This window comes from Trachemys scripta, chromosome 3 (assembly GCF_013100865.1).
Source record: "Trachemys scripta elegans isolate TJP31775 chromosome 3, CAS_Tse_1.0, whole genome shotgun sequence".
Classification (NCBI taxonomy): Eukaryota; Metazoa; Chordata; order Testudines; family Emydidae; genus Trachemys; species Trachemys scripta.
Window position 1 is genome coordinate 130,885,082 of NC_048300.1, and position 16,215 is coordinate 130,901,296.

Here is a 16,215-nt window from a genome sequence, read left to right on the forward strand (position 1 = left end):
TTGCACTTTACACCCTCTCTCAGTGATATTCAATCTGGTGTCTCAGTCTCCCTCTAATTCAAGCAGCAAACTGAGGTGCAGAGAATAAAAAATTAAGTAGTTGAGAGAGAAAATGAAAGATTAGACAGACAAGGTAATTGAATCAAATGGACAAGGACTATACTATTAAATAAAATTGGGTGGAAATAATCAGAGTTGATCAGCTCAATATCAGTTATGGGCATGCATTACATATATACATATAATTACATGCATGCCCATAACTGATATTGAACTGATCAACTCTGATTATTTCCACCCAATTTTATTTAATAGTATAGTCCTTGTCCATTTGATTCAATTACCTTGTCTGTCTAATCTTTCATTTTCTCTCTCAACTACTTAATTTTTTATTCTCTGCACCTCAGTTTGCTGCTTGAATTAGAGGGAGACTGAGACACCAGATTGAATATCACTGAGAGAGGGTGTAAAGTGCAAACAGTAACTCTTTTCTACCTGCTTTGGTGAACCAAATTCTGTCATAGCATGTTTGAAAAGGTTTTTTTAACAAATACTTATAATGGAAGTAAAATAAACAGCTTAGGTAGTGTAACAAAAGCAATAAAGATATGAAACCAATGGTATTATTGACAAAAATATCTGAATGGGAATCTGTAGAAAGGCTTAATAGCCACTGTAGATACAACTTTGCTCACTGATGAATTGGTAACTCTAAGTCTAAAGTCACTTGCCATAAATACACCTCTACCTCGATATAACGCTGTCCTCGGGAGCCAAAAAATCTTACCGCGTTATAGGTGAAACCGCGTTATATCGAACTTGCTTTGATCCATCAGAGTGCACAGCCCCACCCCTCCGGAGCACTGCTTTACCGCGTTATATCCAAATTTGTGTTATATCGGGTCGCGTTATATCGGGGTAGAGGTGTACAAGCAAGAGATGAAAACTCCTGAAGAACATTTGCATTTTAAGAGGGAGATTTATTAAATTCTAATAGTGTTTGTGTTTCCTTCGTATTGCAGAGTAGCTGGACAGAAGAGGGCAACTTACTTGTCCCAGCACCAGTAGACATGGGATGGAATCATGGTCCTATTGAATTCCATGTGAGTTTTGCCATTAACTTTAATGAGGCAAGAATTTCACCCAACTCCTTCTAGTGAACTTGATAAATGGACTTCAGTAGAGATAGAGAGATAGGCCAGCCCTCAGTACATTTGAAAATCTTACTCATGGAGTCCAAACTCAGAGAGGTTGAGGAAGCAGGACCTAGCTGGAGCAGGGGTGATTTTCTTAAGTAGCCCAGGAACATATGGTTGTCAGGAGATTTTGATATATTTGGTGAAGACTTAAGACGACAGCCTGGCTCAGAACCTGAAGACAGCTGCTTACCTGAAGTTCTGTTATACTAAATTTGTGAGTTATCAAAATTATCTCAAAATCCCTGTTGGAGAGTGTAGATTCTTGCCAATAAAATTAGACTTGGATTTCAATCCTGCATGTTTGTCTACTCATTTCTCTCCCAACAAGGAAATAAACCACTGGGAACTGGCCTTTGAGCTTCAACCATGTGTTCCCCAAATTCAGGAAGCACTTAGATTGTGGTGCACCGATGGGTGTTATAGAAAAACTGTAAATTGAGAGAAATTTAAAGAACTCTTTTTATTTGTGTTTAAAGTTTCTTGATCTTTTCTGAGGACAGATGAATTTGAAAACAGAAACCTGTATAAACTAATAAGGAGAGTTAAACAGAATAAGCAGCTGGGTTACATTTCTGCAGCTGGGGTTAGAGAGTGCCGAAAGATTACACATATACCAACTTTGTGTAAAAAATGAGTCAGTCACATCTGGAGGATATCTCTAAGAATCCTCTTACTCCCCCCCACCCACAGTTTTTAAACCAACTCTGTGCATGGATGGTTGTGGTGGTGTTTCTTGAGGGGAAGGATGTAGAAGCAGAGGGAATTGTTTCATAGGGCCTGCCCAAATATGCTAAGCCTGGCTATGAGTCTGCATCTTTCCTCCTTCCCAGAAAATAGCCTCTCAGCTCTTTTTCAAGAAAATGAACTTCATTTTTGCAGGTCTCCTGAAGGGGAGATTAACAGTTTGGTGGCTCTGGCTTGCACATGGACCTGCTGTAAATGGCCATGTAGAAGCTGCAGAGAAGGAATGGCATCAGAAATGGTCCACATTTTAGGAACCCCTGAGGTATGTCAGTCTGTTATTCGTGAAGCTTGAAAGAAAATAAATCATTCCCTTGTTTTGTACTCAGACTTATGCTATTCATACGGGGAAGCATCTTGCCAGGAGAAAGCTGACTCCAGAGTGCTCAGGCTCTGTGGGGCTGGAAAAGGCCTTAGCTAGGTAAAGGGATGCTCTTTTCTTGCTCGGGGTAGCCCCTACCTGAATAGGCTGCTGCTGGCTTCCTTCATTCCCCAGCCAAATTTTCTCCCTTGTCCCTCCGTGGGGAGGGCAGCACCGCTGCTGTGTATGTTACAGCCCAAAGCCGATTGCTAGGGGCAATGCTTTGCTGTGCCAAGGTATTGATTCAGCCCCTCTTGTTCTCGTGCTTTTCGGGGACCTACCTCCCTGGCTGGCTAAGGGCACTTGTCCCTGGTTGGGTATGGGGGCAAGGCAGCCTCGGGCACGCATGTGTCTTCCCCACTTCTGGCTCGCTGCTGCCCCTCACGTGCCTCGGCTCGTGGCCAAAGCACGTCCCCAAAAGTTGTCCTGGCTGCTGCAGCCAGGCGCGCGCGCCCATCTGTTCTGCCGCAGAACTCCACGTGCGCCGTGCAAATAGAAAACAATCGCACACCGCGCCTGGAGCCTTCACTCCGGCGTGGTATAGAGCCCCGTGTGCACTAACAACTGCGGGGGATCTATAACAATTGTACGTTATCGGTTACAGCCAGGATCTCCCTGCTCAGCAAGCAAAGGAGCGAGTCAATATTTACTGTTAGCTGGGCCCTGCTTTTTGGAAGTGTGTTGGTGTTAGGGGGAGCGGATATTTTGGGGGGCGTCATGTCAGCTCTTGTATATCCCTCTGTCCGTGCAAGCAGTTTAAGGGCCCTCCAGCAAAAGAAAGAAAGGAAATCTGAAAGGAAAGGCAGAAATTAAAGCAATCAGAGGGGTTTTTTACATGCAGTGTTTCCACTGATTACCGAGATAATTCGCTCTAGAATTAGACCTTGGAGAAAACTTTACAACAACAGTAACAACAACAATAACAGAAAGCAAGAGACAAAAAGTCGGCATGATTACTGGGAAGACCGCATAACTTAGATTCACCCTCGAGATAAGAAGAGGAAGTGAAACTCATTAGGGCTAGTGAATAGACAGGGCTCCTGCTGAATTGTTATTTAGATGCCTTAAGAAGGGAAAGTGGAATTATTTGATCAGACTATCGAACATGTTATGGAATTGAAGGTTGATGTGAAAAGAGATAGTGAGTAGTTGATTTGAACGAATAGTTCGCAGCTCTGATCCTGGCATAAGAAAGGGGAATCGCTAGACAAGAATGAGGATAGGTTTGCGTAAAACGACCTCGCGAGTTTGTTTACCTCCGAGGCACAAATGTTACAGGCTACAGTGGTCGCGGATGGTTAAGTAGAATATACCAGATGCTGCCTGCCCAATGAAGAGAAGTAGAGCTGTGCGCACCAGAAAGGCGCCGCTACTATCGCTATTAATGCAACGGGATTAATTCAGCAACAAAGTTGTGTCGCTTTTGGACCAGACAAACTCAAAGACCTGATCCAAAGCTTGGATCTAAGTACAATAACCAGATATTTAAACGGACTTTGGCTCGGGCCCTAAACACTGAACTGGAAGGCAAACTATTCCTGCCGTTATGGCTGTTATAAAACTCAATGTAGTAAATATTCCCCCGCTACGTAGCTATTCAGAGATAAATTCAAACTTGCAGTTCTCTCCGACTGGGCAGTGATGCAATAATAGATTCTGATGTAAAACAAAACTTTACGGACCTCAACCCAACACCTCTCCCCCAAATGAACACACGTTAAGTACTTTGCTTCAGTACCACACAACGCTGCAGTGGAGCTGATGGTTTCAATGTACTCTGCCCCCCACGCCTGTTTTCTGGCGCAGTTTTCTGAAAATAACATTCTTTTGGGAGCCATGGAATCGGTCCAGCTGGTGGGCGGTCACTGGTTATAATCGGCCCCTAGGGACAGTACCCCAGAGCCAGCCCGCAGCCGGCAGGACAGAGCCGCTGTCAGACAAACGTGTGCGTGCGGTAGTTTTATCGACCCCAAGCCCTGCGCTGACTTCAAGCCAGCCAGAGCTGGAGCCACGCGCTCTGCTCCTGGGAACAGCAGGGCCCCGCCAGCTCACGCCAGGCACAAGAGCGCAGTGGGCCCAGGGCCGTGTCGTTCCATTTGGGACCATCGAGTTTTTTCAAATCCGCTTCAAAGCGGATCAGGAGCTTCAAAAATCTTGCCACCTGCACTAGGAGATGGAGAGCGCAAGGGGCTTTGTGACCTCGCTGGCTCGCCCTGCCTTGGCGGGTGTGTGTGTGGGGGGCGGGGGAAGGGGGCAGTTCTTTCGCCCTTCCTTCCACCCACTGTTTTTAAATCTGTAGTTAAGTTTCATGACGTTAGCCCGTCTGCAGGCACTGGCCAGCCAGGCTTGCCCGGCGCTTAGCCAAACGGACACGGGCCAATCGAGGGGTTGGCTCTGATTTGAGCCGGGGAGAAGAGGCAGAGCCAACGCGCCACTTGCAGCTGTGGCCGCTGTGGGGCGCCCAAGATCCACTTTGTGACCTCCCTGCTGCCGGGAAAGACCCCCCTCCCCACCCCAACAACAGATGCACCGGGCAGGGGCTAAAGGCGGGGTTGGGGGAGCTTTATTCTCTAATACACTCGCGGGGGACACACACTTTGTTACATAACAGAGCCACCGAGCGGGAGGGGACTGCGTGGTACACTACACTCTCCGGGAAATAAATCCGGGGCCGTTCCGGCTACAGCAGAGCGTCTTAATGGCCGAGGGACACGAACTGTCCCTGGGAAACGCCTGTTTGTGCCGCTGCACCGGCAGCCCCGGCTCCAAATGCTGCGAGTCTCTAGGGAAAGCGGAAAGCAGACTCTCCCCCACCCCTTTCTTGGGACCGAACCCCCAGGGGTGCATGCCCGCCCCGACTCACAGCAGGAGCCGCCTGGCTCGCGCAGGGCGCTCTCCCGGGGATACTCCTGCCAGCAGCCGAGTCCCCCGAAGCAGCTTTGCAAGCTCCCGACGGGGGGAGTGTGTGCGTGAGGGGGGTGCTGGCTGCCCGGAGCGGCATCGCCTGGGCTAAAGAGCCGAGCAGCCAGGCTTTGGGAGGGCGCCGGAGCAGCCGGGTCCGCTCGGGGCTCTGGACTCTCCAGCCCCACCCGGAGCTTCCCGCGGCAGCCCCGTACAAAGGCGGACACCCGCTCACCCCCAGGCCCTGCCCCCAGTGCTCGGCACAGTCAGCAGAGGAGTCGGTTTCACCCGCGCCACCGGCTTGGGGGCAGGGCTGCGGGGCGGCGGTTTTAAGGAACCTCAGCAGCCGCAGGGTCATTTGGAAAAGGCTCTTTGAGGTTCCCCCCTTTGTGCGGCGTTTCTTAGGGCCGGGCACTCGGGAAAGGGTTATGGACAGGGCTTCAGAGCCCGGCTAATCCGAGTGTAAATATAAACAGGCTAGGCCGGATAGTCCCCCAGGTAACGCCACAATTTCCCTCCACATCTGGACGGCTACGAATTTACGGGCCATTTCCCCCTGTTTATATGTACCAAACCACAGCCAGCAGGGGAAACCCACCAATAAAAGAGGCGTTTTTCTTATTCCGAAGTAGCCAGTCTCTGTTTCTGCAAACGGAGAGGGAGGCGAGTTGCATCCAAATTGCTCGCTTTGTAATATCCTCGTTTTCAATGCCTCGCAGATAAACACCAAAGGTAAAAACAAAAAAGTATATTGGATCAATAGGCAAGATGGTTATTTAGATAACGAATTAATCCCCCTGCTGGACTTGCGATGCTCAACTTTGAACCCCTTCCATTCTTAAAAAAAAAAATATTGTTTAAAGAAAAAAAGTCTCCAACGGGATTAAAGGTTTAATTACAATTCCCTATCGAAGTAACGTGTTTGATGAACTGATCTTATCAGTTAATAGTAACATTAATTTAAAGCTTATGAAATGGATTTCCAGAAAATATACTCAAGATAGCTTTTTTAAAAGTAAATGCTACGACCATGATACGCCAAAGCACTAGGGAAAGGGAACCCGCATTGCACTGTATGGGCTACAAGGAATTATTGATGATAGTTTGAAATCTAGCGTTTAAAATATATCTGTATGATTAGGGCAAAAAGAAAAAAATCCATCCAAAAAAAATGGAAGCTCTTTCAAGTTGGGGGAACAGATCAAAGTTGCCACCCACCGAGGTTGATAATGTACATTATACTTTTCGCCCGCACTATATTCAAGAGAAAAATAAAGTAATTGGAACATGCATCAACAGTTTTCCATGAAATAAGAGTTAAAAGAAGTAACAGAACTAATCACTGTCTCCTCAAATCAAGTAGAAAACATTTCAATGCACTAATTAGAGTAATTAGAATAATAAGACTGCCTATATGTGGTAAGACAATGTGTACAAACAACTTTATTTAATGTATACTGGTAATCAGCGATGCGTGCGTGCTTGAATGCTTAGTGCAATAAAACTAACCCCCGTCCGCCCAAACAATCAAATACAAATTAGTTTAATGATTGTGCCTGCTTGAATGTCTTAGAAATCCACAGGCAGAGGGAAATAAATAGCACCATCCTTGTTTGTGTGTCTCCCCTACTGACCAAGGAGCTGATGCCTCCATGGACTTGGCAATGAATGACTGTAGACATGAATGAACCAAGGAAGGAAAGAATTAATGAATGACTCAGGCAGCCTAAGACAAGCCCTAACTTTCATATGAGTCTCTTGCAAGTTCTGGAGTGCGGGAGAGAGGGAATCTTACAAACAGTTTTGCAGCTTGGACTCAGCCCGAGTTTCTCCCCTTAAACACTAAAAGCCAGGACTGCTTAGAACTAGCCAAGAAATCTCTACCGCAAGCCACTGGCAGCAGAACTACGGCCTAGCATGCTTTTCATGCGCTCCGAGTCCTGATCGGCTTTTTTATTTGTTTTAAATGTCGTTGTTCCATTCATACGGGCTGTCTGACCACCTCCTCTTGCCAGTGACCTCTCTAAATTACTCAAACCCACCTACAATGCTGATAATAAATCTCGCAAACACCAGTGGGGATAAGATGCAGTTGCTTTTGTTAAATTCTGCTATTCTAACGGTCAGTTATGCCCCTAAAATCCTTGGGGGACACAGCAGAGTCTTAGCTGAGACTTGTAGAGCAGACAAATTGCATGCATCATATTTTAGTCTAACTTCATTTTGTATTCGCCTGATTATTTGCCAGCGTATCAGGAATAGGGTGCTGCAGACCCAAACCAGCGTCGCACAGTAAGGACATTTTCCTTCCCCCTTTAGGTTTCATGAAGAATAAGGTCAAATTTAGCTGGCCGAGCTGAGTCCGGGTCCTACGTTTGAGTTGTGAAAGGGGTCTATTTTAGCGTGTTTTCCATTTGTAAATTGATTTTTATATTTGATTATCCTTTCCCGGTCTGGTGTGTGGGCCGCTGTTAGCTACTGTTGTTTGCATCCTGCTTAAAAGCTCTTTGTCACACCTAGCAGAAAAGATCAGTAGCATCCCATTGTGTATTTAGCGCTGTTTTGTTCGGGGTTTAAAGTCAGCAGCGATGGCTGCTCCAAAGCGCCTAATAACTGCGATCACCTTTCCGCTCCCCGTAGTTTATTTTGAACAAAGGGTACATATTTCCCCCAACAGGGATTTTAGGAGATCTTGCTCCTTTGGGCAGCACACTGCAAAACTGTCTCCATCCGCATTCCGTTTAGCCCGCAGAATTCTACATTTTTGTCCCTGTATGTACTGGATTTTACCCCCCACCCCCAAAAGGGGGAACGGAACTAGCCTGTGCCATAATATTGCTAGCGAAAATCCGTTGCTATCGAGAGACTTCTGCAAATCTGGAGGCACAACATCTCCGATGGGTTTCCAAGGTGTGATATAGGCTCAACTTTATGGGCTGCATAAGGCATATCTAATCCCCCAGTGTTTGAAGCGCTGTATGAAAGCTGAGCACAACTGGGCGTTTATAAGACAAGGGTTAATAGACTTTGATGTTTATCTTTATGAATTTTGCAGTTAGGACTTTGTTACTGTCGAAAAAGGACTTTTAACTTAGGTTAACCTATTTTATGAAAATCCACGCAAAACAATTTAGACTAGTTTTACAGCTATGGTAACTTTTTTAATTAGAGGCATACATTGGGAAGAAGTTGTGCTTTTCTCTTAATCTTAATGCTTTCGAAACTACGATTACACTCCCTCCCACCCCCCAACCTGCTCTTCAAAGTACAACAAAGTGCATCAACTGCTAGGCTGAATGCCGCTGAGCTGTAATTTGATTGTTGTTGTTTCATACATTTGGAACATGCTGTAGAGACGACTGTATTCTAGGGAGGCAATGGTACAAATACTCACACTTTCAAGTTATTGAATAGAACTTTGTAGGATTTTGCTTTTCCGTTTACAGATTAAAAAAGGAACTTTTTCAAGAAAAAGGTGTTTTCTTCCAAAACAATGTAACCGAACACTTAAGAGGGGTGTGTCCCCCAAAATAGCGCTTTTGATGAGCAGCTATTTCCTAGGGAACATAAAACTGCCTACGAATTAAAACACGGTCATTTAAAAATATCCGTTAAGAAAATTGTAGGCAACTGTTCCTCCTTTCCAGAATACCACTGCATCCCAATGCTTGAAAGGAGCCCATCTCTTTTAAAAGGGCGGGGGGAGATCCGTATTATAAAAGGGAGCGGAGATTTGTTTATAAACTACAGTTGATTTTCATTTAAAATATTTGCCGTAAGATCTCAGTTCACCAACTACATCCCCCCTAACCAACATATTATTCAGAGAGTCGGCTGCCAATGGGCACTTACGACTCCCCCTTCTTTCTATGGTAAAAAGATCTGTGACATCTGGCTCTTTTGGGGGGTATTTATTTGGGTACTTTTTAATGCGCTAACTTCCATATTTTACACATACAGTTCATTCTGCTCTCAAGACGGGCTCACCATAATGGGCAGCTGTATAAAGATAATTTTCTCTCCCTACTAGAATGGAATATGCACGTTTTTCTTTAACATCAGAACAAAGAGCTATAAAAGCTCCGAAAGACGTGGGTGGAATAAACTTTAAGAAATAGGTGGATTTCTGCTCCTCAGTTAATTGGTCTCTCTGTAGAGGATCTGTCCTTGATTTACAAATAACCCATTTTAATTATATCAAAAGCAAAAACGCCATGGACAGGAAAGAAACAAAGCGACACAGGCTGCGACTGAATTTTTGTTGGGGGTTTCTTTGTTTTGGAGTTTACAGCTGTTTAAAATAAATGACAGAGTTAATTCAAAGAAAGTGAACTTTGTCGCTGTTAAAGCGAATCTGGAGGAGAAAGAAGAAACAACAGTGCTAACATAAATTCGTGTGTACAGAACCACATATGGACATAGTTAGACACTGGTTTGCTCGCACGTGCATATGGCCTTGTAGATGTATAACTCATTTTAAATCAGTGTAATTTACATATTCACTTGTCACATGGGGCAAACAAAACGTAAACATAAAACTGCAACTTAAAAAAAATAATAAGATTTCGGCAGAGCAAACAAGCTTTTGATTTTCTTAAACACCAGGATAACAAGCAGGGAATAAACTCCCCCTTTTAAAATCTAGCTTTTCTGCAGGTTCCTATTCTATTGGGTTTGGGCCGCAAAAATTGTGCTAGTCTACAAGATCTCCAACAACCGTACTATAGCTCCTTTTTCTGTTTTATTTTTAAAATAAAACTCAACTGAATACAGGGTTTGTTTTTTTTTAAAGTCTGTCTATAGATCTCTTTGTGAAAAATAAATTCATGAGCAAGTTCTGCAATAGCTGGTCCTTATCATATATATACCAAGCCCCTGCCCTGCATTCCACCAAGGCTTCTGCAGCCAATTCGCTAAATATTGGACACTTTTTCTCGTTCTTTTTCTCTACAACTACCACAATTCTTCCCCTCGACCCCTTTCTTCAGTTAGTGCCTAGGACTCAGGCTAGATTTCTAAAGCCCCCACACAAACCAGAAGATCGAGGAATGAAATGAGAGCCAAGCCATTCTCCTCGCAGAAGTGAAACTTACTCCTCGAGGTCTGGGTTGCAACAAAATATTTGGTGTTGCTGCTCAATATTGGCTGCTTCTCAGCTACCGGTGCCTTAATAGAAACGGAAAAGAAAAGACCTTTATAATAATAAAAAAATCTAATTCTGCCTGCAGGCTTCGGCCTCCTTTAGAGGGAGTGAGCAGAGGAAATAGCATCTTGTTGTTGACATCTGATCTATAAAGCAGGGTCTCTGATAGAAATAGGTGCTTCAACCCAGCTCTAAACCGCACATAGTGTTAAGGTGCTATATTTCCTCTCCCTCTAACCTGCAGAAAATTCTGCAGCCCTAGTAATTGTTTCTTTGTAATTTTTGTTTAATTTACCAATAGCAAAATAATGATCCAAAGTTCCTAGTTGGGCTGACTGGCGTTGGGTTTTTCTTTAGGGGGTGGTGGTAAAAGCTTGTTCATTGTGGCTAGAGGGGGAAAAGTCTTTGGAAAGATGCTCATCTCCTTCCAGTAGTACTCTATTCTGTGTTTAAAAAACAGTTCCAATATCAAACTCCGGTTAACCTGGAGCTGCTCAAACTAGAGGTGAAGGGGCTGGAGTCGGAGGCAGACTGTTGCTCAGATATGCAAGGCAGGTATCCATCCAAGTCACATCTTGTCCAGCTGCCACGTGATTGTTTCGAGTTAACAAGGCCCTGTTGTCAGAAGCAAATATTTCCTCCAAGTCCACCGAAATGTCCTGCAGAGGGCAGATGCTGCTCGTTTTCTGCAGACAGTTCTCTGGAATATTGACCTAGGACTTTAAATCTATACCCAGCTTAAACACTTTACCCATCAGCATATCTGCGACCACAAAACACCACGCTCCCGAGCTACGGATAAGATCATTTAGCCGAATCTGTTTGGGACGAGTGTAGGAGTTAGAAAAGATGATGAAATCTAACACGCCTAGAAACTAGCGTTAAAAGAGGGATATTGTATTTATTAAACCGAGCAAACCAAAAAGGATTTTAACACATGAGCACGTGTTAACAGTGCTCAGTTTGATTTCGCCCACCAGTAAGCTAGGCTCCAAAAGGAGCTCCTTTAACATGGAGCTCTTTCACTTGAAAGTGACCAATTTGTCACAAACAGTGCAGCTGTAGCTAACCGCTTCCCATCCCCCCGCGCCCGCCATCGCCATTACTAGACTACTTGTTACTTTTTTATACAGCATTGTTCCTTTATACTCACTTCAGGGCCACTGGAACCAGCTAACACTCCGCTTGCTAAATCGATTCAAAATTCAACTCGTTTTCCCAACCCAGACAACACGGAGTTCTAGGCGTGTGCATTCCCCCGGAAGTCACTGGACAGCTCTTTTCTTTAAATCTAGTTGTTTTTAACAAGACTCCTTATAATTAAGCTCCGCCTTTGCTCTTAAATTAAGAGCTGACTAGAGAGGAGTAAATATTCGCCACTCTCCCCCATGCTTTCAACGAGAACGGGACTACTAGCTTCGAAAGCAGAGCTCTTTAGAGAAGCATCAAAGGAAGGACACTCCTACAAGCATGGGATTCAATGCTTAAAAATGTACTGCCGCAGTTAGATTTGGTAAGACAAAATGAAAACGGCCTCGTGTGCTAAGCTAAAAGACTCTGGATGTTATAAACGGGGGACCTGTCGATATACTCCAAAATCCCATTAAGTACAAAGGAAGTACAACTCAGTATAGGTACTAGGGTGTTCGCCTCCCCTCCAGATTTTAAGAGCTATGCAAATCAGTGCTATCTTTAAAAACAAATTACAAATATTTCAATAAGTAGAACAAACTATGAAGGTATTGTGCATTTCTGTTTTATGTAGATAATAAAATATTACTTTAACATAAATATATAAGGATCTCTGCGTTTTTATTTTTCCCCACAAGCACATCCAAATGTACCAAAACAAAGTATTTTTAGAGACGGAAACAAAATAATAATTAAAAAAATTACATCCCATATAGATTTTGTTTACCTACTAATTTAAAGCTACAGAAAAACAGTTTCCAGAACCTGTTTGCTTTAAAAGAAATAAATATACATTGAGGCAGGCCACTTAAAAAATGATATGAAAATATTTCCCTGGGTAGCATTTAAAAAAAAAGAAACAAAGAAAAATAGACAAAGAAAACATTTAAACTATTTCTGCATTTCAAAGGACAAATATTAAACATATATACATAGTGGTAAGGTTTGCGTGGTAACTTATTATTATTATTATTTTAAGTAAACCTATTTAGAGTTAGAGGCTTTTTCACAAACATCCTCTGAACTCTGTTTTTCTGACCTTACCCACATATTAATGTGTCTGAAAGTTCATTTCCTCCCTTTACCACTGGATCTGCCCTGATCTGAATCATTTCACTGGGAGCTAGTCCTCAGCACTCTAAATAGCAAGCAGCTGAATACACCCAAAAAAAGCTCAGTGCCTGTATCATTATGACAATCGTTGGAAAAAACAGAATAAAGACAAATAAATATGCCAAATAGAACTCGCCATTTGCTCACCAAGAAAATAAAAGAGACAACCAGATGTGACAGGCGCTTAAAGAGACAATGAGAAACATATTCTAAAGCCCTACCCACTGAATTCACTGTTGAGCTGATAGTTCATCGAGGGAATGTTTCACATTTTTTTCTCCATAATTGCCAAACATTCAACTAAGCAAACTTTTCATATTATGAAAAAGCTTTTTTTCCCTATGACAGCGCCCTTTTGTGCTGATTAGATAGTTCATTTGTGAATTTGTAGCTAGCAGTTTAAAGTCCCCCCATCTCATACATAGCCACTGTTTCAAGTTTTCTTCCTCTCCATAGCCTTTTGTGTTTGTGTTTTTGGAAAGTTAACCGTTTCCCGTCAAACTAATGTCAAGAAATGCACTTTAAAGCTATCAACGAAGGGATAAAAGAGGAATTAAAAATCGCATTTTCCCAATCCATTTGTTCCCCCTAGTGAAAAAGATAAGGCTGCCCAACTTAAACTAGTCCTTTCGTGCAATGAATGGAGCAGCGAGTTGAGCAAAGGGCGTGGGATTGTTATATATGAGCGGAAAAATAAATATGGAAAGTAAAGCAACAATAAATGCACTAGACATGCAGACAGAACCGTGTGTTATGTGTTACGCATATATATGCAAGTTCTCCGTTCTTTCTGTTTATATCTTTTTGTTGAAACTGCTCAATAAAACAAAGTTTAGAGGCTGACATCAGCACATCTACTCCAGTGCGATGTATTTAGGAATACTAAAAGCACACAGAGAACTTTACATATGGGGTGTCTGAAGTTAAATCTTCCCCCATCCCCCAGGTTCTCTTCAAAGTGTCACTTTCTTTCTGTTAGAAAACTCTGGACACACATTTAACCTCCACAACATTTCCTCCGAGCGCTTTCACAACGGGCCTTCCTCCCTAAAATGAAGCAATCAGTCACTATTCATTTTTTCTTTTACTGTCCCCAACCCCAAAACACTGCCTGAAAATGAAGTTTACGTCATTGGTTTTCATTATTCTCTTCCAAACTGGACTCTTGCCTCTGAAGGCACGTCTTAAGCGTTTGTGAGAGTCAGTTCTCTTGAAAGTGGAAGTTGTTTGTGTTTATATATATTTGCTATGGTAAAAGGAGAAAATAAACATTACACATATGTAAGAAGACTTGTTTATAACAAAAGTTCACATATACACATAAAGAAAGCAAGGGCTATAACACAGTAACATTTTGTAGACTGGTCAATGGTTGCCTAACGCTCACCGTGGGAAATGCAAGTCATTTGCAAAATCAAGGTAAGAAAAAATGTATTTGTTAATGTAAACTTCAATTTTCTTGCAGTGCAAATTCAAACGGTTAAATACTGTCTACATCAAAAGGGATTCATTTTTTTATTCCTAATGGGGAGCCACGTCAAATAAACACAGCAGCATGTGCCTAGACTGAGCATCATTCCAAGATTAAAGCTGCCTTTGTGTTTAGCGGGGCTCAGAGTCGATTCCATTCTTTTTTCGTAATTAATTTAGTTTTTGTGAAAGATTTCTCTCAGTGCCTGACACTGTGCGTGTATCTGTCTGTCTCGTGTCTGTTTGTGTGTGATACTCACTCCACTCCATTGCATGGGCACTCGCCTGTAAAGATCAAAACACATCATTTCACCTGCTACCGTTTATGGGATAGTCCAGTGCAGTTTTTTTTTGTTCTGTTTTTAAGATAGGAGAAAACGTTAAAAAAAAAATAAAAATAAAAAAAAAGAACAATCAAAAGTTGGAGGGGTTTCCCCCCCCGCCAACCCCCATGTGAGTTCACTGCACAGGCGTCTGCACCCCGTGGTGCGGTGGAGTGTCCCTACTTGCCCCATATACATCCTCGGCTCCGGGCAGAGTCCCTCCCGGGGGAGTCATGCGTTTTTCTTTCTGTCTCCTGTTACAAAACCACACTCGCACCACCTCTTTCTCCAGCTGTAGGCTGTCCGCCAGCGAGGTGATCTCCTGGGCAGAGGGCTTGGGGCACTTGAGGAAGTGGCTCTCCAGGGCGCCCTTGACGCTCACCTCGATGGAGGTGCGCTTTTTCCTCTTGCGCCCCTGAGCTGCGATCTTGTCTATGCTGGTGGGGCTGCCCGAAGACGAGTCCGCCTCCTCCAACCACTTGTTCAACAAAGGCTTCAGCTTGCACATGTTCTTGAAGCTCAGCTGCAGGGCCTCGAACCTGCAGATGGTGGTCTGCGAGAAGACGTTCCCGTACAGGGTGCCCAGGGCCAAGCCCACGTCCGCTTGGGTAAATCCCAGTTTGATCCGGCGCTGCTTGAACTGCTTGGCGAACTGCTCCAGGTCGTCCGAGGTCGGCGTGTCCTCGTCCGAGTGGGGGTCGTGGTGGCCCCCGCCGCCGCCCCCGGGGTGCTGCTGCTGCTGGTGCGGAGGGTGCTGCTGCGGGTGCCCCCCGGGGTGCTCTCCGCCGTGGTGCTGCTGCTGCTGCTGCTCATCGTGGGCATCCCTCAGGCCGTGGTGGTGCAAGCCCGGCTGGCCGGAGCTCAGCATCCCGTTGACCGTGAAGCCCGGCGGCTGGGAGTAGAGCAGCCCCGCTTGCCCCCCGTTGGAGGAGGCCATGCTGGGCGGCAGGTGAGCCGAGGCGCCCGTCCTCCATGCCCCGGCGGCGGCGTGGTGGCTGCCGGCGTGGTGCACCAGGTGGGGCGGTCTCCCCTGCTGCTGCTGGTGCTGCTGCTGCTGCTGGTGCTGCTGCAGCTCGTCCCCCCGACCCCCGGCCTGCACCACCGAGGGCTTGATGTCCTGCTGGCCCAGGGGGCTGGTGGACCAGGGCGAGTCCCCGCCGCCGCCGCCTCCCCCACCGTGGGACAGCGCCGTGATCCACTGGTGAGCGTGGCTGAGCGGGTGCCCGTTGCTCTGCAGCGTGTAGTCCGGCTGCACCAGCGTCTGTGCATCCCTGTAGCCGGCGCCCGGCTGCATGCTCCCCGGCGGCTCCGCATGCACCATGGAAGAGCTGGAGGTGAGCAGGCTGTAGTGGTTAGACGCTGTGGTCGCCATGACTCTCCGAGCCGGACTGATCGCTCTGGTTAAAGGAGCCGCGCATTTGACAGCTACTTTTTCGCCTCGGGCTCCTCTCTCCTTTCGCTCCCCCCCAAGTCCTCTTGGCAGAGCCCACTGCAAAGGCACGCGTCCCGGCTCCTCCCTCCCGCGCCCACCCATTGGCTCCCACCGCTTTGATTTACGTGGAGACCTCTAGCAACCGGCTCCGGGGGAACCACCGATTGGCCCCAGCCGCGGCGCCGACACCCCGCCCCACAACCGCTCGCTCCCTTTTTGTAACCAAACTCTAAGGGGGGAAAAGGAGCTTGGCCGCTTGCAACCACATGGACGGGGGAAGAAAGGGGGAGATGCGGGGGAGGGGATGATTCTCAGAGCACGGACCCTGCTAAACCCTCTGA

The 16,215-nt window shown here is 45.5% G+C and overlaps 2 protein-coding genes across 3 annotated transcripts in view; one reads left to right on the forward strand and one right to left on the reverse strand.

Annotated features, from left to right (window-relative positions):
- FBXL4 (F-box and leucine rich repeat protein 4) overlaps positions 1-12,078 on the forward strand; it is a 113,919-nt gene extending 101,841 nt beyond the window's left edge. The window contains exons 9-11 of one of the 2 annotated variants that reach the window (XR_004645179.1): positions 1,023-1,103; positions 2,079-2,205; positions 11,504-12,078. Coding sequence is in view for 1 of the 2 variants with exons in the window: in XM_034766000.1 (XP_034621891.1) it covers positions 1,023-1,027 (5 nt within the window). In the remaining variant the exon portion in view is untranslated. Of the gene's footprint in view, positions 1-1,022; positions 1,471-2,078; positions 2,206-11,503 lie in introns of those variants that run through there. The other variant, XM_034766000.1, reaches the window with a different exon arrangement.
- On the reverse strand, positions 11,993-15,846 carry POU3F2 (POU class 3 homeobox 2). Its single transcript, XM_034766001.1, has one exon. It carries the CDS (start codon positions 15,812-15,814, stop codon positions 14,579-14,581), a length of 1,236 nt encoding a protein of 411 aa, XP_034621892.1. The 5' UTR covers positions 15,815-15,846; the 3' UTR covers positions 11,993-14,578.
- Positions 15,847-16,215: the final 369 nt, after the last annotated feature.

Bases quoted from the DNA above. Each gene is read 5' to 3' on its own strand.
- POU3F2 (XM_034766001.1), bottom strand. From the start codon at position 15,814: ATGGCGACCACAGCGTCTAACCACTACAGCCTGCTCACCTCCAGCTCT.